The sequence below is a fragment of the Micromesistius poutassou genome (genome assembly GCF_964030765.1).
Source record: "Micromesistius poutassou genome assembly, chromosome: 16".
NCBI lineage: Eukaryota > Metazoa > Chordata > Actinopteri > Gadiformes > Gadidae > Micromesistius > Micromesistius poutassou.
The window spans coordinates 15,014,436-15,039,671 of record NC_140286.1 but is presented as its reverse complement, the minus strand read 5'-3'; the positions used below and the strand labels follow the sequence as shown (position 1 = coordinate 15,039,671).

The following is a 25,236-nucleotide window of genomic DNA, read 5'->3' as shown; positions in this document are numbered from 1 at the left end:
TGTGGTTCAAACCGTCCAATCCGATCTCAGCATACTTACAGTAGCTGTGGACGAATGAAGAGCCTGACCACGTCAGTCGGCTGCTGGTCCAATGGCCGGGCGTAATTAATCAGTTCTCCACCGTGCGGTGAGCACACTGGACGGGACAGCTCTGCGCGGCGGACACACACACAACATCGGCTGGTAGTCTCACTCATGGAGGGACACATTACACACAAAGAGAATTCGTTTGTGTTTTATCCACTACACCTGTAAGGGAATTGCACATATGTAATGTGAACGAACCCGTTAAAAGTGTGCACTCTGAGGAAGAAGAATATCTCAGATTATAAGAGTGGAGGAATAGCCGGAGCGCTGAGGCCATGCACAGCCGCTCAGTCCTGGCTCTGTAACCGCGGAGGGTGCACTGCGTCGCTGGGGTTTTCCGGACATGGAGTAATCAATCCACTCTGGATTATTTGATGGGGTTGCTAAGAGTCATGATGCCGCCCAAGTTCCAGCTCCTGACGCTCCTCGCCTTCGCAGTGGCCATGTTCTTCCTGGAGAACCAGATCCAGAAGCTGGAGGAGTCCCGTGGAAAGCTTGGTGAGCCCCCCCCCCCGGTCGATCTGCTTTAGCTGCGATCACAACACGTTCTGCATGTCCGTATGCATGTCCAACAGATTGCCCCTGTTTGGGATATTAGTTGTACATCGGAATGGGTTAAATCACGATCAACTGGGAGACTGGTTTCATACCAGCAGCATCGGTGTTGTGTATTGGTCTGGGGGGCTGGCGCTGTGACCCCCTGTCCCTGAACATGAAAAAACCCCTGTATATGAAAAGAGAAGGCTTTCTCCCTGTCATGTCAATTACTCGCCGATAACCTTGAAAAAAGTCGGATTATTTTGCTGTACGTATGGTCGGGTATATGCATTAGTCGACATGAACAATTAATGTTTTTACTAATTTGCATATTTTTTGTGAGTTTGTAATCATATTGTTTCATTGAAATATATATATATATATATATATACATATATATACACACATATATATATATATATATATATACATATATATATATATATATATATATATATATATGTGTGTGTATATATGTGTGTGTATATATATGTATATATATATATATGTGTGTATATATATGTATATATATATATATGTGTGTATATATATGTATATATATATATATGTGTGTGTATATATGTATATATATGTATATATATATATATATGTGTGTATGTATATATATATATATATATATATATATATATATGTGTATGTATACTGTACATGTATATGTATACTGTACATGTATATGTATATGAGGATTTATTGGGTTCATGAGATTTTTGTAAAATGAAGAAATATGGGGAAATTCAAATGACCTGGAATTGACCCGTCAGTGATTCATGAATGATGTTTATGGATCCCCCCAGGCCGTAGTGGGCTCTCTCAAGTTCCTCTATGCAATTCTGCAACGCTGACCGTCCATGTGCCAGCAGGGTTTACAACCTTGGTCCGCCTGAGCCGACTGGTGGCTTTGTTGTCCGGAGCTCTCTTGCAAATCTAATTACCACACACTCTTGATGCTCCACGCTCACTAAACACTACCTCTTTTCGGGCTCTAATGTCTTCTGTAATTGATCTCCCACCCATCCATTAATCAATGAATTGGGTTTGCAAAGGTTCCACATTGAAAAGGATGAACACACAGATGTTCAATATTTTGGGTAGTAAGAATTATCTTGACTCCAGAGACCAGCTGGGACCTGTCGGTTTGCTGGATTGGTTTGGTGCATCACTCCGTCAACAGTTTCACAAGGCTAGCAGTAGTTTCTAATAATAGTCTAGACTGTGGCGGCCCACCGGTGTAATTGGTCCCACTAGAGTAAATTCAGGCTAAAATATTGTTAAATTCTGTAAATAAACCGTAAAGAGAGGACTTTTGGCTTTTTGATATAAAAGCACAGTGTCTTAATTTTCGTATTAATAGAAAGACTGCGTTACTGCTGCTTTAACCACTGGCTTGTCCATTTGGTCTGCTGATGGATACAGGATCAAATATTACAGGGAGTGAAATCTATGCCCTCTCGTACACACACACACACACACACACACACACACACACACACACACACACACACACACACACACACACACACACACACACACACACACACACACACACACACACAATGCTGAAACAGGAGCTAGCAGCCCCTCTCCCGGCCGGCCTGCCACTCCTAGATTCTGTTGAGTGGGCAAAAGCTCTCTGATAGATGACGTGGGGGGGGGGTCAACACCGGTACACCGGAGCCTTGAATTATGTGCTGCATGGCCACATATCTGTGAGCGAGGTTTCGGGCTTCCACTGGACCGGTGCTGGTGATGGACGGCCGTCGAGTTGATCAAGTGACCAGGTGCTGCCGTCTGCTTCAGCTGCTGCTGCTTCGACAACGGCTTGACGTCGTCAACTGTAACACTGTTGTGTTGGGGTGCTAGAGGTGACTCCTGCTGCTAGTGTTGTGCCATTCCATTATCCATCTATCTCTATCTCTAGATATATACATACTCTTCCCTAGATGCACTTCTTGAATCCCATATGGGATTCAAGAAGTGCATATTTTAACTCCCAGCATGCTGTATTTGGGATTATTTAAAATCTAGAGACCCGGGGATATTTCTTGGGATTATTTTGAGGTGATTTCAGTGTTTCTGGACAGAGAGGACCTCTCTTGGGAGTGCTCCTCTCTCCCTCATGCTCTACAGACTCCTCCGTCTCCCACCAGGTCCTGGTGCAGTGCTTTGTCCTGTCAATAGATAAAGTAAACACCCTTCTTTCCCAGCCTGATGGCGCTTTGAGGGGAGCAGACGGACAGACACATTGCAGAACACAATCTCCCCAGTAAGGCTGTGTCTGAATCCATCCAGGGCCATTTTGAACCCATTTAGAAGGCAATAGTCTCATTTTATAATGACTCCTTAAGCTATTAAAAGGAGTGACGGTGTTACTGGCTGCTCATCAACACTACATCGATCCACTGTGGAGTATGTGGACTGGGCTGAGGTGGATGGTTGGATAGATGGAATAATGAGATGAGAATTGCACTGAGAAGACATACTGAGCTGAGGGTCTTGTTCTCAGTCAGGTGTTGGGGCCGGCACGTTCTCGGGAGGGATGAAGTGTCTCAGCCGAGGCGTCCATGACCTGCCAAACATCTCGTCCCCTAGGACCCAGTCTCACGTTACTTCAGGAGGTGGTCTTGTATGTGAACGTTCCTAGGTTGAGAGCTGAAATCTAAACAACATTCTCAGTTCCTTCAGGATAGGATCAAGTTCAGTGGGGATCATAGGCTCAATCTTAAGCATGAAAAATACTCCCTTTTTGAACGGAATGAACCTCTTAAAAACACACAGAACAATAGTTGTCTGGATGTATCTCTTGGTGTTTGCTATGCTATGCATGCTATCATGCCAGGTTCATTGCAGCATAAAACAGTCCAGCTCTGTGTCCCTGTGTGTGGACCAAACCATGGCACATCATCGCTCTCCCGCGTAGGGAGGGACTACCAGGTCACATTGCCGGCCCACCCAGGCGACACAAGAGCGCACAGCTTAGCATTCATTGACTGCCGCGGACCACGGCTTCCTGAGCTTGTGTTGTGAATTTGACTTCAATTGTCATGCTGGGCACTTGCTACTAGCAGCCCTGCAGCCCTGACTCTCCCCTGAGACCCAGGATGGGCACGGCTTGCTTTAAGAGGGGTGGAAGGGGAGGGGAGACGAGGTAGAACCGGGGATGTTATATCAATATAATATTGATTTGGTTTCACTGAGTGTCCTGGAGGTTTTGGCCGTCGTATCTTTCGCACTCCGTCAGGGCTCCCTCACAGTGGACCCATCTGATATTGTGATGTTGGAAAGGTCCAGTGACTGGAATTAGAACAAATGTCACAAATGGTGATTTTGTCTCTGGTTAATCCTTAATGAAAGTAAATCCATGAAGAGTCTATGTCTTTATGGGTAGTATTTAGGGTTGTGTTGAGGATGGTTTACGTAAAGTCATTCTGTAAAGCTTATTAGGACTATAGCTTACGACTGCTTGCTCTGCCACCCATCTTCTCGGCATGATAAAGTGTACCTACCTTTAGTTTAGCCCTCCCTCTCTTGCACCTTTCTCGTTCTCTTTGTCCTAAAATGCTCCCGCAGCATTTTTGCAGAATCTTTGGTCACAGTTCTTGGGTTCACTCTGAGCTTTCGCTTACTCTTCACAGTTTGAGGTTTTAGGATTTTCTTGAGTGTGAATAGGAGTCACCCCCTGACTGCCATCCAGTCACTGGTCTCTTTTGGCCTGGTGGGCCCCACTGACTGACTGACTGACACTAACCACACTTAAGCATGCCAACAGAGCAGCAAATGGAATGGAGCCCAGCAGTACTGAAACGGAGACGGGTGTAATGACTGGAATCTTCTCTCTGGGGGGGAGGGGGGGGGGGTCATGGGTCGTACCAAGACCACGCGGAGGGCCGGTTGGCCCACGTGGTGCCCTCCTCTCCTCCTTTCCCGCTCACAAGCCTAACGAGAGATTTCCTGAGCAAAGTGACACAGAGCAGCAAGTGTCGCACGCGCGTACACAGCCGCAAGTATACGACACAAGACGAGGTAATCAGAGGGTATCACACACCGTTTGACACCCTTGGTGTAATTGGAAGCCACAGTGGAAGATAACCCCCCCCCCCCCCCAACCTTCACCCCCATTCCACTTCTGCAGCCCACCAGCATTCCACACCCTGTCACTTCCTGTCAAACGCCATGTTTTCTTCCAAACTTCCCCTGTCGCTCACAGAGGACAGGCGGCCTGGTGGGACAGCTGCTGGGAGCGGGGGTCAAAGGACCACAGGGACATCTTTCTGAAGGCCCCCCCTTTTGCCTGTGCATAGTTGCGTGAAGAATACTATTTGGCTGTTGCTGTAACTACTGCACAATATTCAATAACTTTAATGTTGATGTTGTGGGGGAAAACACAGGTTAAAAGAAATGGCGAGGCGAGGGGAATCAATCCTTACGAGACATAATCAATATGACAACGCTGGCTGTAATTGCTTTATAACTCAACAAGATATTCAAATTGGAGCATTAAAATCAAATCTGTTCCATTCTCCCTTCGCTTGGCTGTGAGCCATTGACTAAAATGTTTCTGGCTGGCTCAGAGTGCCACCCCATTGTAGGTTGATTCAAAATATACTGTATGAGGGCAGGTGTCATTTCTCCAGCAGCAGAGTTTAGTGAAGTGAACGAGGACTTGAACGTGGATGGTCGATGAACTCTGTCATCATACGGTCCCAACACCTTATCAAGAAGCAGCTGTAAAAAGGTTCCTCATTTTATTTGGATGAGGGACCTTTCTTCTACTGTAATCTCCCCGGACATAAATACCCTCCCTGCTTCCAGAGCACAAAGGCAGTGGTGTACGAGAGGGAAACAAATAGAGGATTATTCAATTTTCATTGGACAGAAAACATTGAGGCTAATCCCTGTGCCATCCACCGTCATACGTCGTGAAGGGAAAGGTAAACCAGGGGGGAACTTTCCCTGGTTTAAGTTTTCACAGGAACACAACTTGAACTTGGAGAACACAGAGGCCGTTTCACACCAGCAGCAACGACTTCTGTCCTGCTATTTATTATTATTTGCCAATGAAGCTAATGAATAAACCAATCGATTTTTAATTTGAACGTTTCAAAACGTTTCTTCCTATTTTGCCTCCGGCCATGTACCCAGCGATCTGTTGGTAACTTGATGGATTTCTGTACTCCTTGTTGGTCACTTGGTCCATACGTCAGGCCACCCTTCTTGTTTTCATTGTGTCCCAACACAATATGGGACCTATGACGGACGAGCTGAGAGTCATTCCTTCAGGCTGCAGATGGATGGAAGGAATGTGTGGATATATAGGTGGAGGAATGATGGACAGGAGAAGCCTTTTGGCTGCAGGTCCCTATAGCTTCATTCAGGGTTTAACCTTAATCCTGTCTTTCATTGCAGTCATATTCATTCAGTTTTCGTACAGTAACAGATGATGAAATTGGGCAAAGCTTGCGTGCGTGCATGTGTGTGTGCGTGCAACTGAGATGTGTTCAGTGGGCAGTGATGGAGCCTCAGTGCATTAATTCAAAACCGAGCGCGGAGACTCACTGGGTTTTCTATCAAATATGTATGGAATTTTACAACCGCGGAGCAAAGTGAGCCAAATCAAAATGGAAAAAGGATTCGTATGGAATACCCAATACAAACATTACTTGGGAAATTGAGTTGTATACGTGTAGCAGGTAATGAGGCCTGTATGGCTTTTAGAATTTGTATTTCGGTCACATTCACCTGTGAGGAGCTGTTGTCAGTATGCCCCTCTCGCTCTCGCCCTCTCTTCACCGGGCTTTAAATATAACCCCGCCTGGTACTGTCAGGACATTACGTCGGAGAGCCCCATAATTGCTTTCTTGATGTGTGTGTGTGGGTTCTCCAAAACACAGGTTTGCCGCCTGGGCTGGCCCGTTGTACGTGACTTAAGTATTCAACTTTAAAGGACGCTCCTTTGTGTTCCCCTTCAAATGAGCGATTTGATAAATAATGTATTGTGTATCTCAATTGTCAGAGTGAAGTACAGAGTACTTCATTTTATGGAAGTAATTTGAAGCAGCTCTAATCTGAAATATAAATGTCATAAGGGGTTTACCTATAGACACAGCAACACACAGAAGTGATAATAAATATCAGTTAGCAAAGGTAATTCTAGCCATATAATGATGGTGTTTAATGATCAGGATTCATCGTTCTCAGTCTTTTTCTACATTCCTTCTTTGGTTTCTTAATTCTGACCAAACTCGTACCAGACGATTGTTCTACCAACTGTAGGAAGTACCTTAGAATCAACAGACAATTTGTGAAGGGGGTAGAGTGAGGCTTAATGTAATGTAATGCAAAGAGAGCGAGAGAGGGACTGAATCCTTAGACCAAAGGGGGTATCTCACCAAAGCCATGGGCTTCGTGTTAGACCGGTCCTTGCCGGTCCCTCCTGTGTGACCATAGACGTGCGGTGCAGTAGCCCGTTACAATGTCGGAGACAACCCTGCTTGGATCTCTGCAGTGCTAACCTGTCCCGCCTCCTCATCATTAAACCTATGAATAGCTGTCATGCGCTTGGCCTAATAGACTGTGGAGCTGTCCCCGAGCTCCTATATATGCATTATTAATTATCATAGAGTGGGGGGGGGGGGGGGGAGATAGAGATGAATGCATTAGGAGAGGGGGAGCAAGGAACTGGAGATCCGAGCTTAAAGCTGTGCTCTCGCCACCGTTTCTTCATTATCATGTAAATGATGTTTGTTGTTGTATTAGGCGACGCTCACCGAGCAGAACATGGCTACAGCAGACAGGGGTGTTGGTTTAGAGCTGCACGGCTCACACGGAACCGTCTAAACTGTTTGTTTGTGCCTCTGTTATCTCGGGACGCTGTCGACATGTGTGGCTGCCGCTCGTGTTCCCCTCTGTTCTGCTTTGAACCCAAGGCCACTTGGTGTAATGGTGACACAAACAACCCTGGCTGCCGCAACCCCGTTTTTTCCCATGGAAGCAATCTGACATTTAGAAGGGGTGGGGGGGGGGGGGGCTTTGTTTTGGCAAAGATCTGGCGATGCCGTCCAGGATATGGGCAGGCAGAGGTCACCGATCACGTTGGAACACCAAGACTATTAATACCAGAGATCAAATGCTACTACGATGGTGCTTCAAAAACAAAGTCACACACGGTTGAAATTCAATCCAGTAGGGCGCCATGGGAACTGGAGATAACGCAGACTTTAAGACAAGCGTTCATAAATGAAATGCCAATACTGTTGTTTTTCAGATCGATGCGATGGAATCCCAACAAGCTGACCGCGGCACTCGCATTTATTCTCGTTGTCATTTAATCAGCAGGGTTTCCGCGAGCCAATTCTTTGGCCGGCCAACAAGATTTAAATTTTCTTGTCAAATGTTGAATCGAGCTGTCGGGTGTAATAAACATGGTGGCGTCTTTTGCCGGGTGATACGTGCTTGTGTTGCCGGGTGATACGTGCTTGTGTTGCCGGGTGATAGGCACTCGTTGGGCCGGGTGATACACACTCGTGTGGCAGGGTGATACGTGCCCGTTGGGCAGGGTGATACGCACTCGTTGGGCAGGGTGATACGTGCTCGTTGGGCAGGGTGATACGCACTCGTTGGGCAGGGTGATACGCACTCGTTGGGCAGGGTGATACGCACTCGTTGGGCAGGGTGATACGTGCTCGTTGGGCAGGGTGATACGTGCTCGTTGGGCAGGGTGATACGCACTCGTTGGGCAGGGTGATACACACTCGTTGGGCAGGGTGATACACACTCGTTGGGCAGGGTGATACGTGCTCGTTGGGCAGGGTGATACGTGCTCGTTGGGCAGGGTGATACACACTCGTTGGGCAGGGTGATACGTGCCCGTTGGGCAGGGTGATACACACTCGTTGGGCAGGGTGATACACACTCGTTGGGCAGGGTGATACACGCCCGTTGGGCAGGGTGATACGTGCTCGTTGGGCAGGGTGATACGTGCCCGTTGGGCAGGGTGATACGTGCCCGTTGGGCAGGGTGATTCTCTAGGGCTGTTTTTCCGTTCTGGGTTAACGTAGATGGAGGGCCTGTGTAGATGTAAAGCGCTCTTTCTAAGGTGAATCAAACACAATTCATAGATGACATAATAATAAAAATTATATATATTTTCTTTTACTTTTATTCGTTTACTGCCCGGCCTTTTCCGCCTCTTACCTTCTTAACACATTGGCCTTTAAAAGTTCAACCTCTTCCATTTTTTACTAACTGTTGATGACTGAGCGCCCGGGCCAGGCCGGTGACGGCCCCGGGGCCAATACAATCCAGCGGACACTCAATTATTAACCACACGGCCCCCCCAGGCCAACCTTTAGACCAGAGGACTAAATGATGGGAGTTCTTCCATCTGTGGCACAATAAACAAACCTGTCTCTGGCCGGGTTTGTTGTTTGGCCTTGATTTGAGTTGTTTTGGGTTCCTCCTCGGCACGCGCACATACATGCACATAATACATAATAGCCAATAGCCAATAGCTAATAGCGCGGCTCCAAGCGCTATTGGCGGACCTGTCAGACACGGTACACACGCTCGATCGCCAGGGGAGATATCAGGCAGGAAACGATGTGTTGGACCGCATGGCCCATTCATCTATCCAAGTCTCCTGTTGCTGGTGCGGAGGCCGGGCAGGATTAGGACCACCAGTCTTCCTCCTCAGTTTCTAATTTAAAGCTGAACAGTTTGGAATGGAATTCATTGTTAATTAAAAAACACACTCATTTCCAGTTTTCTAATTATAGGGTTGGGTTGGATCACACACACACACACACACACACACACACACACACACACACACACACACACACACACACACACACACACACACACACACACACACACACACACCATTTAGGACATCCAGATAATTAAGGTCACCAGAGACCGTGCCGTGGAACCACTTAGAGCCGTCTGGGGCCGGCCTTGTCGTACAAGGCCTTGTTTTGTCTGGTCCACGCAGCAGACCGTCCCCAGCCTGCCCTGAACCACTGACAAAGCGCGCTTGTCTGTCTCATGAGGAATCAACAACAGTGGGTACGCAGGCTCTTTTTTTTCTTCTTTTTTTTCATAAGGAAGGTGACCTTTTGTAGCGTGAGTGTTTATGCTGACACCCACCAGGCTGCGCTCGCCGTCTCTGGAGGAGGGGCAGCTGTTGTCTGCGTGGTCGTTGCCTTTTCCTTACCGACATGAGTCGGGGCAAAGATTCACCGCCCACCTTCTCGTTGGCTCCAACGGTCATCCTCTTCCGGTTTAGCAGGACTGTGGTAAGAGATGAGCCGATTTCCACAGTAATGTGTGTCACAAAGCAATGGTCTCTTAAGAGGTTGCCGTTATTGTTCTGAATTCTGATTATGATGAACAGCTGGGTCCAGCGCAGCACTGCTTTGTGTTTCAGTCTTCTGTGTCAGCCAAGCCAGTGAAAGAGATCCTTCATCTAGCGTCAATGTAACACTTGTGTGTCGTCAAGCATTCTATAAGAAGATCACTTGAAGAGTTTGCATTTGATCTGGTCTCGGCCGAAAGAGATGTGGTCATGTCTTCCAGTAGATTGAATAAGAGGACTAGTGTAAGAGAATGTGAGACCAGAGGCAGTTGTGGAAAAAGCTCTCACACCAGTGTGTGTGTGTGTGTGTGTGTGTGGGTGTGGGTGTGTGTGTGTGTGTGTGTGTGTGTGAGAGAGAGCCTGTACACCAACACACCTTTTGTGTGCGTCTATTGTCGGCCTGAAAACAGACTCAGCTCTTTGGAGGGTGCAGAGCATCTCAAACGACAGAAAGTGCTCTGGTTTATCGGGCTCCTTTTGAAGTCTCCTCCGCTGGACCCATTGAGCGCCGGCACAATGCATTCCTCTCGCCGTGCCCTTCAAATTCCTCATTGCCGCACAAATAGGCCTCCAAGCGCAGGGTGTCTGGACATTGAAGAAAAAAAGAGAACCCCACGCAAATATAAGTTTCCTCCCGTAAGCCACAGAAACCAGATCGGAGAAGTTGAGTCGGAGAGACTCTAACTGCGAGTTGATGGCAGGCCTTAAAAGCCCTCATCCATCAAGCGCTGAAATGAGAGCGATTATGGATCGAGAGCGTGACTGCGATGGAGAGGAGCGGTGTGCAACACGGGGCTATTTCACTGCAGTCTGGCAGCAGGTCGTCAAGGTGATACATGATATATGATGTGTGATGGCTATCTGCAATTATAGCCCATGTATATTTTGAGGCCGAATGCAGAAACGTCGAGGCAAAAGCAAGGTTAGTCGTGCAGAGTAGTTGGAGAGGAATGTTGATGCAGAAGATGATCAAATTGTAAAATCACAGTACATCGTGATAAGCATTAGGAGGGTAATTTTGCCTGCGTTGCACTGTATGCAATGATTGGCTTCATGCCAAGGTTGTGGGTGGTGATGAAGATCCAGATATCTGACATGATGCAAAACCAACCCTCGGAAACATATTTAGAGATTCTGATATATAAAGTGTATGTATGTGTCTGTGTGCAATAAGCATCTGTGTTTGAGACTTCGTATACCTTTTTGTGTGTGTGTGTGCAGGATTGTGCGTCGTTGTTAGTGTGTGTGTCTGTGTAGGTGTTGTGTCAGTATATCCAAACCAGCGCCTCTACGGTGGCTAGCATCCCCCCTCCGTCTCTCCCCTGTTGTCACCCTTCATCGATTTCTGAAATCCGGCCCCAGCCGAGCGGAACCGGCCGAGCCTCGCACCTCCAGGCATCAGCGTGGAGCGAGGCACCGCCGGGGGCCCCTCGCCGCTCCAAGCGCCCCTGCACCTCAGGGGCCGGCCCGCCGCTGATAGACAATCTCCATTAGCCACCTCTAGGCACAGGCCTCGCTGGGGAGGGAGAGGAGGGTTGGGGGGCCCGGGGAAGGGGTGAGAGAGATGGAGAGAGGGAGGGAATAGGTGTGTGTGTGTGTGTGTGTGTGTGTGTGTGTGTGTGTGTGTGTGTGTGTGTGTGTGTGTGTGTGTGTGTGTGTGTGTGTGTGTGTGTGTGTGTGTGTGTGTGTGTGTGTGTGTGTGTGTGTGTGTGTGTGTGTGTGTGTGTGTGAGCTCCTGAAGTGCTGAGTCGCCTGTAGAGATGGATTTACAAGCGTGATGGAGGGAGGGATCATCCGGCTCCCCCCCCCCCCCACCCAGCCCCTCCCCCTCCTCCTAACTTTTATTATCCCATCAGATCTGACGAGACCGCATAACACACGGCGGCTTGTCCCAGCCGTCCGGCCGTGTGCACTGAGGTGAATATGGACGGCTATAAGCAGCGGTCGGTGCCTAATCAGCCACTAAATTGCTTCAGTAAATATATCCCAGGAAGCATCAAGTCTCTTCTGCTGTTACAGCTCCTCTCTCCCGCTTCCTCCCCAGCTCCATCTCACCCCTCCTCACGCTCTTACTTTGAAAGACTCAGAGTAATAGGCTTGTAGATGTCCCCGTGTTCAGGACCTGTGTTAGCCTTCACGCTTCATAATTAGCTTTTAATGCATGGAAACTGCCAGGGGGGAGAGGGGCTAGACGTTGCGGTGGGGGGGGGGGTGGGATGAGGTGCTTGGTGATTGGTGGTCGTTGGGAGACCGTGGGTGGAAATGAATGAATGAATGAATGAATGAAAGGGAGGCCTTGCTGTGTGGCCATAGTAATTCAGGCTTTTGTTCTCTAATTAAATGACCTCAGAGGGGCCAGCCTGGATTAAAGTGTGTGTGTGTGTGTGTGTGTGTGTGTGTGTGTGTGTGTGTGTGTGTGTGTGTGTGTGTGTGTGTGTGTGTGTGTGTGTGTGTGTGTGTGTGTGTGTGTGTGTGTGTGTGTGTGTGTGTGTGTGGTGCCCTATGATACATCGGGTTTGAGCCAAGCCGTGTTCAGCCATGTCGTTGAATAGCGCCATTATAACTCCACCCACCACCACCTTCTCTTTCTCTCCCTCCTTGTTGGGGACTTGGCACCGGCTGCGATTCCTTTTTTAAACAAGTGTCCTCTGGGGGCCCTTCACATAACACGGCTCATTGTTCCTCATTGGGCCCGGAGCGGGCCCTGGGCTCTGCCCCCGTCCTGCCCAGGGAGGGACTGGCCCGGTGGCCCAGGACCCCACGAACAGACCCGGGTGTGGACCCGGACCAGGACTCGGAGGCCCTGTCCACACTCACCCGGGTGAATCTACAAACGCGTAAATATTCATCCGTTTAGCCCTTCCGTCCACATTAGAACGGTGAATCCCGACACTGAAAACGATGCTCAAAAACGATCGCAGAGGGATAAATGTGAAAACTCAGAGTTTGCGTTGTCGTGTGGTCAGGGTAGAACGAAGGCTTTCAGATACGATGACGTTCGGTTGCCATGAAACAGCCACAAGCTTGTGCTCGAGACCGAGACGCCATCTAAACAAACATGGCAGGTGAAATGGAAACGATGATTTCTCTGTGCAATTTACTCATGTAGGCCTATCTCCAGTTACAACTCTTCATACTATTTAATACATATTCGTTACTCCAACACCGAAGGCGAGCGCTGTACTTGCTGCGCTTAAGCGATGGGGAAAAAAACGCAAAGACACCAGTTATCTATCGATCAGCCATCAGCTGAGCGCGCGCCTGTTGTCTAAACAGAGAGGCGTGGCGGGAGTCGCGTAAGCATGACAACAACTGTTTATCAAAGTGTGGAAAGTGGATGCAAAACATTCCGTAAACGATATGAAAACGATCGTGTGGACGGAGATCGTTTTCATGGCGTTTTTATAGAGTAAGAGAGACCATCGGGCTGAATGCAAATCAGAGGGAGGAGAGAGAGAGAGAGAGGATGTGCTCGCTGGCCGCTCAGCAGTGGATGAAGGACGATGGAGAAGAGCTTCTTCGCATTTTAACCACAAGGTCTCCTCAGACCCACTGATGGCTGCGATCATGAGGGTGCAGATGGCTGGCCCTCCCCCACACACACACGCAGGGAATACAGATTTACATTATTATCAGTGTCAGAATCTCCTCTTCCTTCCTCTCGTCTCAACGCGCCTCTTTCTCTCTCTCTCTCTCTCTCTCTCTCTCTCTCTCTCTCTCTCTCTCTCTCTCTCTCTCTCTCTCTCTCTCTCTCTCTCTCTCTCTCTCTCTCTCTCTCTCTCTCTCTCTCTTTTCCCCCCCCCCCCCACCACTATCGCCACCAGCGCACTCCATATCCCTCCTCTTGGACATGCCATTAGAGCACAGTGAGGTATCAGTTGCCAGCAGGGGGTCCCCGCCCTGGCCATGTCAGTCACCAGGTCACTTTGATCAGTGGAACATTAACAGCTGCAGGGGGGTTAGAGCGAGGGGAGGGAGCTGTGGCACTGGAGTGTTTGTGGTTTGGTGTGTGGCTGTTTGTGTGGGTGAACACGGCTGGGAGAGTGGGCTGCAGGACATCACAGATGATATCTTAATCGCCGCTCGACACCAGCTGCCAGCTGCTACCTGGTCAGAGCGGCAGCCCAGACGTCCGTCTGCAGGCCGGCCAGCCGACACCGGCCCCCCAGCTCCAGGCATCTCCCACGGGTGTTAGGGCCTCCAGGGGCCACTTCCTCCCCCGCTCTGTGTCTGTCCCTCTCTGTCTCTGTGTGTCTGTCTCTCTGTGTCTGTTCCTCTGTGTGTCTGTCTCTCTGTGTCGTCTGTCTCTCTGTGTGTCTGTTCCTCTGTGTGTCTGTTCCTCTGTGTGTCTGTCTCTCTGTGTCGTCTGTCTCTCTGTGTGTGTGTCTCTCTGTGTGTGTGTCTCTCTGTGTGTGTGTCTCTCTGTGTCGTCTGTCTCTCTGTGTGTCTGTCTCTCTGTGTCGTCTGTCTCTCTGTGTGTCTGTCTCTCTGTGTGTCTGTTTCTCTGTGTGTCTGTCCCTCTGTGTCGTCTGTCTCTCTGTGTGTCTGTCTCTCTGTGTGTCTGTCCCTCTCTGTCGTCTGTCTCTCTGTGTCGGGCTCGGTAAGTGTGGACTCAAACCCTCACGCCCTTTGAAATTCGACTTTGGGACAGCCCTAAGGCCTTACTAATTTTGAGAGAACGAGCAGAAAAGTCTGGACTTTGGGATTGGCCCTCTGTGTCTCTATCGTCTGTCCCTGTGTGTCTGTCTCTCTGTGCGTCTGTCCCTCTCTGTCTCTGCGTCTGTCCCTCTCTGTCTCTGTCGTCTGTCTATCTGTCTCTCTTTGGTTCTCTCTCTATGGAAGGGGCCCGGACGTCATCCTGAACAGCAGTCCATCCCAACCGTGTTCAGGGCTGATTGAGAAGAACTGTGGAACAGCAGTTTGAGGAAGGAGAGAAGGAGAACGAAGCTTCTGGTGTTGTGCTATATTATAAGTTATTGGGTGATGGCTTAATTTTTTGTGTATTGTGTAGTGTACGTGTGTATTAAGAGGAGCTAGAGACGGACACACCTGTTGTGTTGACTCACCACACCCACGCGTCCACATGACGTCTCTCTTGCTACCTATCGAATAACCCTCCACTCAACTCTTTACTCACTTGACCCCTGAACACCGACACATGACCTCTCAGCTCATACACTTGAGCGTTGACCTTTCACCCCGGTAGGGGGTCACATTCTGCTCAAACCATTTGTTTACTGGTTTATTAAGAGTACTGTATCTGTGATTGGTTTTACCTCAAAGCAACGGTGCTTGTTGTACAGAAGGCAATCGTTTATAGTATACTATATGTAATTCATGATACTCCAGCATCATTAATACGGCAAACTCAATCATACTTACGAAACTCAATCATTCATTAGCATTTGAGACTTAATTTGTTCAAAAGCATACAGAAAATGCTTCCTATAATAAACCTGGATTCATTGAATCATCTATGTTCAGCAGCAGGGATATTCATGACATTTCAACTGCACTAAAGTGAGCTTCACCGTGTTCTGAGGCCAAAGCATAAACCAATGTCGTTTTTTTATGGTGGCTTTACGACAACATTGGCTGGACGTCTGTCGGGGGGGCTGACACCAGGGCAGGAGGCCCACCCCCGGCATCTGTTGTGTGGAGTTTGACACACGCGGGTTTGAGTACTCTCCATTGGTCGTTGAAACGCTAGCTTTTGCAAAACCGGGGTCAGGGGTCGCCGTCACTCAGGCACTTTGGCAGTGTGTCAGCGGTCTGGAGCGTCAGGGCGGAGACCAGGGAGACCACCGCCTCCTTCACACCTGAATCACTGGGTTCTAATTAGGGGTGTCACAAAAACCGATTTGAATCGGAAAATCGATTTTGATTTAAAAGATGCAAATCTTCTGAATCGAACTGAATCAAATCGTTCCATTTTAAAAATGTATCGTTCCTGAATCGTATCGTAGCCCATGTATCGAGATATGCATCGAATCGTCTTTTATTGGAGAGATGCACACCCCTAACAAATACACTTCTTCTCTAGTCTTTGATAAATCTTTTTGAAGGAAATGCCACATTTACAAGTTAATTCATTTTGTGAAATGATTGTCTACTTTCAACAAGAAATCCATTGCATCATACCCTCTCGAATTGAGCCGTGCCACATCGAATCGAATCGAAATCCTTCTGAATCGAACTGAATCGAATCGTTCCATTTTAAAAATGTATCGTTCCTGAATTGTATCGTACCCCATGTATCGAGATACGCATCGAATCGTCTTTTATTGGAGAGATGCACACCCCTAGTTCTAATGCATGCTTAGACCCTCCCTGTGTCTTACGGTGTGTTCATTAAAGGTCTCATGACATGCCACCAGGTGTGGTGTGATTAGCCGTTATGTTCATTGTGTTTCCAGCACGAAGGGAAAATAATTGTGTGGCAGTTCAGGAATATATAGGAATTTATTTATAGGAATATATGTTTCAATTTTTAAAATATCCACAGTTATCTGAAGTTTTCTTTTTTGGGGGGTCGTCAAAACAGTTAGTGACAAAACTATAGAAATTGGATTTAGAAATATGAAAAGGATATTTTATTTCCATGGTTTCTTTGTTATCTCCCCGTAATTCTCATTCTGTCTGAGTCTCATTCACCATCGCTCTCAATAGGCTTTAGCTCAACCTACACCTACACACGTACCTACAATATGTCTCGGAAAATCATTTGAACATTGCAATGCATTCGTTCAACAATTAACAATCATTCTCTGTGTGTGTGTGTGTCTCTCTCTCTGTCACTCTGTCACTCTGTGTGTGTGTGTGTGTGTGTGTGTGTGTGTGTGTGTGTGTGTGTGTGTGTGTGTGTGTGTGTGTGTGTGTGTGTGTGTGTGTGTGTGTGTGTGTGTGTGTGTGTGTGTGTGTGTGTGTGTGTGTGTGCGCGCGCCTCTCTCTCTCTCTCTCTCTCTCTCTGTGCAGAGCGAGCCATCGCCCGACACGAGGTGCGGGAGATCGAGCAGCGCCACACGCAGGACGGGCAGCGTGAGCGGGGGGAGGGGCCCGTGGGGGCGGGGCCCGTGCCCGTGGGGGCGGGGCTGCCGGACGCAGAAGACGTGGTCATCATCTACAACCGCGTGCCCAAGACGGCCAGCACCTCCTTCACCAACATCGCGTACGACCTGTGCGGCAAGAACCACTACCACGTGCTGCACATCAACACCACCAAGAACAACCCCGTCATGTCCATCCAGGACCAGGTGGGTGGGCTGGGGGGGGCTGGGGCTGTGATGGCACAGGCCTCTGAAGAATAAGTCCCGCCTCCGAGGCTCCCGGTTAACCTCGGTCAAATGTCTATGGGAAGTAACATGGGGGTTTTTGAATGATCGTACATAACAAACTGCGTAGGTGGCGAAGAAGTAAAAGCTGCGTCACGTTTTGAACTACACACTTGGGAGAGTCGTGACGTCTGAAGTCTGCGCAGATCCGCGTTCGCATAATGCTTCTTCATAATAGTTAACTACTTTAACGGCACCGACAATCCAAAGCTTCAGTGGAAACAAGATGGAAAAAGTGTGTAGTTCAAACTGTGACACAGCTTTTACTTCTTCGCCACCTACAGAGTTTGTTATGTACGATCATTCAAAAACCCCATCTTATTTCCCTTAGACATTTGACCGAAGAAACCGGAGCCTCGGAGGTGGGACTTATTCTTCAGAGGTCTATGCCCACCCCACATCACCACCTTTAGAAAGCATCATTAACATCCATTAGTCTGATGGGGTGAATCTCAACAAAGTGTGATATTTAGTAAGAAGACAGACCAACACGGTGACGTTTAGTCTTGGTGTATTGTTGTTTAGCCGGCATGGTTTCAAAGGCAGTGTTTCGAGGAAAGTAAAGAAAGGTATGAGACTGGAAATAAGGGACACTCTGGATGTCTTCAGAGGGGCCTTCTTGGAAGTCATATCGATATTCATATTCATACAAAGTTGTACCTGCAATTCTGAATCGGCTTTCATTACACATTTGTAACCAACCAACCGCACTGCTGTGTGTTTTGGATATTGGATTTTTAACAGACAGTTGATCATGGTCGTGATGTCTCTTATTCAGGTGAGGTTTGTGAAGAACGTGACAGAATGGCGGGAAATGAAGCCGGCCTTCTACCATGGACACGTCTCCTTCCTCGACTTCACCAAGTAAGGAAACACCAAGAACATTCGTTGCTGCTGCTTTGATGTTGTCGCCACCTTGTGGTCATGTATAGAAGTTGCACAAAGCAGTTGATCCCGTTTTTAGCTGGTTTGTTTTCTTTCACAATTTTATCTCCTAACACAAATGTGAATGTGTTTATGTTGGATACATAATGTATGTCATAATGATAAATAATACAGCCATAGATGATAATTAAACTGTTGAACAAGAAGCATGTCCGCTTGATTTTCTCTTTCTAAAACCCAGAACCTAGGAGTCATCTCAATATATAAGTCTTTGTTGTCAGTTGTTGTCTTCCTCCCTAATGCAGTTTATTTTGACCGTGGTATACAGGTTTAGTGTGAAGAAGAAGCCCATCTACATCAACGTGGTCCGGGACCCCATCGAGAGGCTGGTGTCCTACTACTACTTCCTGCGCTTCGGGGACGACTACAGACCTGGACTGAGGCGCAGGAAACAAGGGGACAAGAAGGTAGATGGGTTATTATTATTATTATTATTATTATTATTATTATCATTGGGGACATTCTTAGTCATTAAAGAGCCAGTGAGCCCTCTGGTTTAGCTGGAATACCAACACTATGATGTTTAAAAAAAAATGTGTTTTGGGTTGAGAGTTTTAGGAAAGAGGGAAGACTTTATCCCCGTGGATAACCTTTTAGTAAAATGAGCGATGTTGTTTATGAAATTCAGCACTGTTGAGTTATGTGTGTCGGGGAAGCCTAATCCACCACTTGGACGCAGATATTAAATAAACCGCTGCTCTGACAGAGCTTCACCGTCCACACACACCGTCACGTTATACTCTATGTGTCCGCAAAGCTGAACCTTCATCGTGGACACTGCAGTCAACCGCTGCCCAGGCAGAGCTACACACACCGCGTGGCCTGCGCCACGCAAAAAAAAAAAAAGAGGGGGTAAAATCCTATGTTGGTCCATTCTCCCTAAAACACTCAACGTTCTACTCTGCTGCGAACACAGATGGTGTCTGGTCGTGACGGGCACCTGCGTTCACAGCAGAGTAGAACGTTGAGTGTTTTAGGGAGAATGGACCAACATAGGATTTTACCCCTTTTTTTTTTTTAAATTGGGGTCTTAGTTCAGCAGCAGTACTAAAATAGTTGATCATATGATACATATTGCCCCCCCCCCCAAAAGAGGTTTTGGGTTCTCTGGGTCTTTAATAACCTCCATCGTGTCCTTTGTGGTGGTGGTGTTAACTCACAATATTTACAATCACTCTTGCATAGAGATAATTTGTTAAATACGTCTTGTACGTCCTGTGGTATTACAATAATGCAACAAAACAGCTGCTAAATTGTATAGTTACACTGTGTGTGTGTGTGTGTGTGTGTGTGTGTGTGTGTGTGTGTGTGTGTGTGCGCGCTCCAGACGTTTGACGAGTGTGTGTCTGCGGGGGGATCTGACTGCGCCCCTGAGAAGCTGTGGCTGCAGATCCCGTTCTTCTGCGGCCATTACTCTGAGTGCTGGTATGTGTTCCACACCCACACCGCTGTCCGCTGTTATGCATCTGCAGTACACAATATCTATATTCGTTCTATGAGCGCCATATGTAACCCTATGGGTTTGTTAATGACTGTATGTGGCTATATGCCGCTGCTCTGCAGTGATGGGGACGTGTTCCCACTGTGGGAACCCGTTTGTGCTGCATCCTGCATAAGAATCGTTGCACAAGTGCGTGATTAGCACTATATGTCTGAACAGTGAGTGTCTGCGGTAAGTGGCTTCATTTAATGGTAAAGTGAACCAGTTTGTGGAGACAGGGCGAGGGCCAGATGGTGACCGTGAAGCCATGCGGTCCCAGACTGCTTCATGCCACGCTAGGGTGGCTTTAATAGGGATCAGCTGTCCCTGTTCCTCAGTCATCTCCTGGAGGTCTTGCACGCTCTCCAATAGCGCCTTAGCCTTGATGTCTTCCCTGTCGTAATGGTGATTACTGTTTGTCTGGGCTGTCCCAGTCTCCCTCTTGCTTTATCCCTGTCTCTGCTGTCTCTCTGGCTTCGTCCTGTCTCTCTGGCTCTCTGCTGTCTCTGCTGTCTCTGCTGTCTCTGCTGTCTCTGCTGTCTCTGCTGTCTCTGCTGTCTCTGCTGTCTCTGCTGGCTCTCTGCTGTCTCTGCTGTCTCTGCTGTCTCTGCTGGCTCTCTGCTGTCTCTCTGTCTCTGCTGTCTCCCTGTCTCCCTGTCTCCCTCCTGTCTCTCTGTCTCCCTCCTGTCTCTGCTGTCTCTGCTGTCTCTCTGGCTCTGCTCTCTCTGTCTCTCTGCTGTCTCTCTGTCTCTGCTGTCTCCCTATCTCCTTGTCTCTGCTGTCTCCCTGTCTCTCTGGCTCTCTCCTGTCCCTCCCCTCTCTCCCGTCTCTCATCCCTCCCCTCTCTTCCACTTGCCAGACTTTCTTCTTTCAAGAGCTTCTTTTTCGTCTCCTAATTTCTCATTTCAGTCATATCAGTTTCCTTTGTTTTGGGGAACCTATTGGTTACCATGGGTGATGTATACACATCCACCATAGTAAACACATTGTTATTGTTATGCCAGTCCTCCAGTCTCAACAACATTGCCTGTTGATTAGAGAGATTATTGGAAGATGAGTCAGTGAGTTTCCATTTTAACGCTATCTCACTCTTTCAACTGCCATTATGTGAATTCCGCATGCTTATCTCTGACTTCCATAACATTTAATTTCCTGAGCATGACACTTTTCCTGCCACCCGCACTCATATTTTTTTTCCCTCCTCCTTATCCTCAGGTTTTCTTTTCCCCACAGTTCCTTCTGGTGTCTCCCTCTTGCTTGTCCTCTCTCTCTCCCCCCTCGTTCTCTATCACCTGATGTGCCACCTTCCTCTTCTTTCTTTAATCATCACCTCCCCTTTCCCTCAGCTCCTTGCAGTTCTACCACCAGCCCCCCCCCCCCCCCCTCCTCTTCCTCCGGGCCTTTCTTCTCTCTCTCTCTCTCTCTCTCCCTCTCATATGTCCCATCCTCTCCTGAGCTACTTCAGTCCCCCTCCAGTCTTCCTACCCGGGTCTTCACACCTAAGGCCCTCCAAAACATTTAGCACAACAACAACAACAACAACAACATGCCCAATCTCATCATAATGATCCAGACATTAAGGCAGAACACCAAACCACAACACTGCTGACAAACAAGCCGCAGTACTCACAGACTACATCCCTCCTCCCTGTGACCTCTCAGGAACGTGGGCAGCCCCTGGGCCCTGGAGCAGGCCAAGTACAACCTGGTGAACGAGTACATGCTGGTGGGGGTGACTGAGGAGCTGGAGGACTTTGTCATGATGCTGGAGGCCGCGCTGCCTCGCTTCTTCAGGGGGGCCACCGAGCTCTACAAGACAGGTACCGCGCCCTGCTCCACCACCGCCCTGCTCCACCACCGCCCTGCTCCACCACCACCCGCTCTGCCCCTTCTAACGCGGCCCCTGCTGGTTCAGGGATCATGAGCCACCCTCTGTCCTTATGCTGGCTTAGCTTTTTAACACAGAACCAAACAAGGCGGGTGTAGGTCCAGAAGGTGTGACATGGAACACAACAGCGTCCGTGTCTAGTGTGACTTTTAACATAGGCATCTTATAACATATGCACCTTATAACATGGGCTTCTTATAATGTTATACTGTACGCATCTTATAACATATGCATCTTATAACATACGCACCTTATAACATACGCATCTTATAACATACGCATCTTATAACATACACACCTTATAACATAGGCACCTTATAACATAGGCATCTTATAACATACGCATCTTATAACATACGCATCTTATAACATACGCATCTTATAACATACAGACCTTATAACGTAGGCACCTTAAAACATACGCGTCTTATAACATGCAGATCTTATAACATACACACATTATAACATACGCGTATCATAACATAGGCATCTTATAACCTACGCATCCTATATATGCACATTATAACATACGCATCTAATAACATACGGACCTTATAAAATACAGACCTTACAACATACACACCTTATAACATAGGCATCTTATAACCTACGCATCCTATATACGCACAATATAACATACGCACCATACGGACCGTATAACGTAGGCACCTTATAACATATGCGTCTCATAACATAGGCATCTTATAACCTACGCATCTTATAACATACGCACATTCTAACATGTGCACCGTATAACATACGCATCAGGCCGTAGGGAGTAAGGAGACTATCCTGCACAAGGATGCTTACAGGTCGGCTGTGGACATGGGGATTGAACCCGGTGTGCGTCGACATCAGTGCCACTGCAGTTCTCTGCCATCCAGAACAATCTGTTTGACTTCATATTTTTTGTTGGGGAAATATTCCAGTGACCTTTTTAAGCAACACTATATTTGCATAAATATTATATTTGCAATATTTACGAGCTGAACCGGTATCTTCTAAGCTCAGGTTCTCGTTATTTGTCATATTTTACATTTCACATTTCTTCTAACCAAATAGACCCCTTCCTGGTAACCTTTTTAAAGAGAGGTAGAATTTATATATGCAAGCTGAGCTTTTAGTACCAATACATCAAGGAAGTAGGAATAAATGGCTATTATAAAGACAACAAAGCTGGTGATAACGGGCATACTGTGTTATATCCAGTACCCAATTAGTCACTTCACAAGGGCTGCAACTAGAGTACTTTATAAAAGCCCATCAAAGTTGATAAAGTGTCTCAAATGACCTTGCTTTGTCTTTAGAGCAGCTAAGAAGAACAAAAGCATTTACTCTGCATAAATGCCATATTTACTATAGATGATTTTATAAGGAATCCAAATGAATGCATTTCTGATGTGTGGTAGCTCTCTTAGAAACACATCTTGTCGGCCTATTTCTGAGTCACCTCAATTTTTAAACTTGGATTTGATTCAATTTCATCTGTAATGTTTTCAAGAAGCACTAGATCACTAGATGTTCCGTTTATTCGTTGAATAGTACTCGTTGAAAGTAAGGCATCGTGTTATCTCTCAACCCGTTCTCTTCCTTTGTGGCTGCAGGCAAGAAGTCCCATCTGAGGAGGACCACGGAGAAGAAGCCGCCCACCAGAGAGTCCACCGCCAAGCTGCAGCAGTCGGCCATCTGGAAGATGGAGAACGAGTTCTACGAGTTCGCCCTGGAGCAGTTCCAGTTCGTCCGCGCTCACGCCGTCCGCGAAAAGGACGGCGAGCTCTACCTGCTGGCCCAGAACTTCTTCTACGAGAAGATCTACCCCAAGAACTAGGTGACCCGCTCGTCCATTCCCTCCTATCTGGAGACGAACTGATCTTGAGGGGGTGATCGTCATACTTGTAAACAACAACAACAAAGGAGGTGCTACCAAACCATCCAGCGGAGGTGGTGCACGGGTTCTGGTCGGAGGGATTTGTGTAGCTGTGTGCTTGATGACACCTCTACCCCACCAGCTGGTCCGATGGCGGAGGCCAGCGTGGCAGCCACTATTTGTCGATCATATTCCTTGCTAAGAAACTCCCCTCTTTCATGTGAGGAAGAAGGCCATTGGTCAATCTTTTACTCACACGCGACTGGGACGCGGCGTGACCGGCAGCTGTTAGGACCGTCACTATGGATTGGTCCCCGGATCTCCTCGGTTCTCTCCTCCCACCTTCAGCCCAAACACTGGAGCCTGTGTGATGTTCTGATTGTGCTGTGATGTATTTTTAATTTCTACAACTATCATGGTCTTTTTTTCTCACACCAAGACCAGGATTCTTTCTTTTCCCCTCCTGGGTGAAAAGATGTTGTGGTGCTTAGAGACCACAACTAAAGAAAAGAAACCGTGAAAAAATGTACCACTACTGCATTGGACTTGAATAAGAACAGCTCAGCTTTTTTTCAAAGTCAAAGTCCTGTGACTATAGACTATTTCCTGGGACAAATCTTTGTGTTTTATAAATGTATTTGTTTTATGAATCTTGTAAATGTGCATCCTTGCTGGGGGGGGGGTTCTGTATGGATACTGAATGGTTAAGTACATTAAGTAATTCAACTAGTTGAACAATACTGCTGTTGTACATATTATTTCCAATAGATTAATTTCCAGTGAATTTTTTTTTATGATTAACTTATTTACATTGTGCTAACACATGCAAACAAATGAACTCTCCATGCAATTCATGGTTTGTGGCTCTTCCTTGACCATGTTTGTTTTTAAGATTTATTTTTGATTAGTCATTGTAAAACATGGATGCCCAGAAACATACTTATACTCTGCTGCTAAGATTGTAGCCCTTTTTCTTACATTTATATACATAACATGAAAAAAAAACACTTTCTCTGTAATATTGCTTTTATGTAGTATGTTTTTGGTTGGTGGTTTTGCTCAATTTACGGCTAGATAAAGATTGTAGATTTCTTCCAAGTTAAATTCCGAACATAATCTCTCTTAATGGGGCGCTGTGAAAGATTATTATAACACTAAATATACACAACATGTTGGCTTGTTTTGAAAATTGTTATTGGTTCTTAGGCCTTCAACAGACAAATGTTCTGTATTCTCCAGTTAGAATGATAAATAAATACATTGGTTGGACATTTATCCTCATTCAATCAGGGTAGCGTATTCAGTCAAGGCTGAATTAAAACAGTTGCTTTTGATAACAGACGATAGATGTATTCTGGTTTACCGGGAGGCTAAGCCTTCCACACAAAAAGGAAAAATCCACTCTGTGTAATCTTTGCTGACAGCTTATAATAAGACAGCCGTAATACTAGAACCTATTCACAGTGCTCCTTTGAGAGCCCTTTGACAATAATTGTCCCACAAAACTAATCCAATCCGAGGTGTAATCCACAAAAGTCCATTTCACGAGACCGAGATACATCGGATCTGTCCAGGGATAGTACAGAGGATCATCTTACCTACTGATGAATGAAATCAAAATATGAAAAAGAACAAATGATCATATAAGGGTTTACTAGTTAGGCTGAAATGTGCCTTCTCTTTTCCCAACTGTTATTTCTGTTGCAGATTTGTCAATAAAAAAGTCAT

At 47.1% G+C, this 25,236-nt stretch overlaps 1 protein-coding gene across 1 annotated transcript; it reads left to right on the top strand.

The window, feature by feature from the left end:
* Nucleotides 1-91: 91 nt before the first annotated feature.
* Nucleotides 92-25,235, top strand: hs2st1a (heparan sulfate 2-O-sulfotransferase 1a). The gene is made up of 7 exons (XM_084480499.1): nucleotides 92-585; nucleotides 16,973-17,250; nucleotides 18,107-18,192; nucleotides 18,542-18,680; nucleotides 19,601-19,698; nucleotides 21,416-21,573; nucleotides 23,246-25,235. Exons 1-7 carry the CDS (start codon nucleotides 462-464, stop codon nucleotides 23,467-23,469), a joined length of 1,107 nt encoding a protein of 368 aa, XP_084336625.1. The 5' UTR covers nucleotides 92-461; the 3' UTR covers nucleotides 23,470-25,235.
* The last annotated feature ends 1 nt before the right edge of the window (nucleotide 25,236 follows it).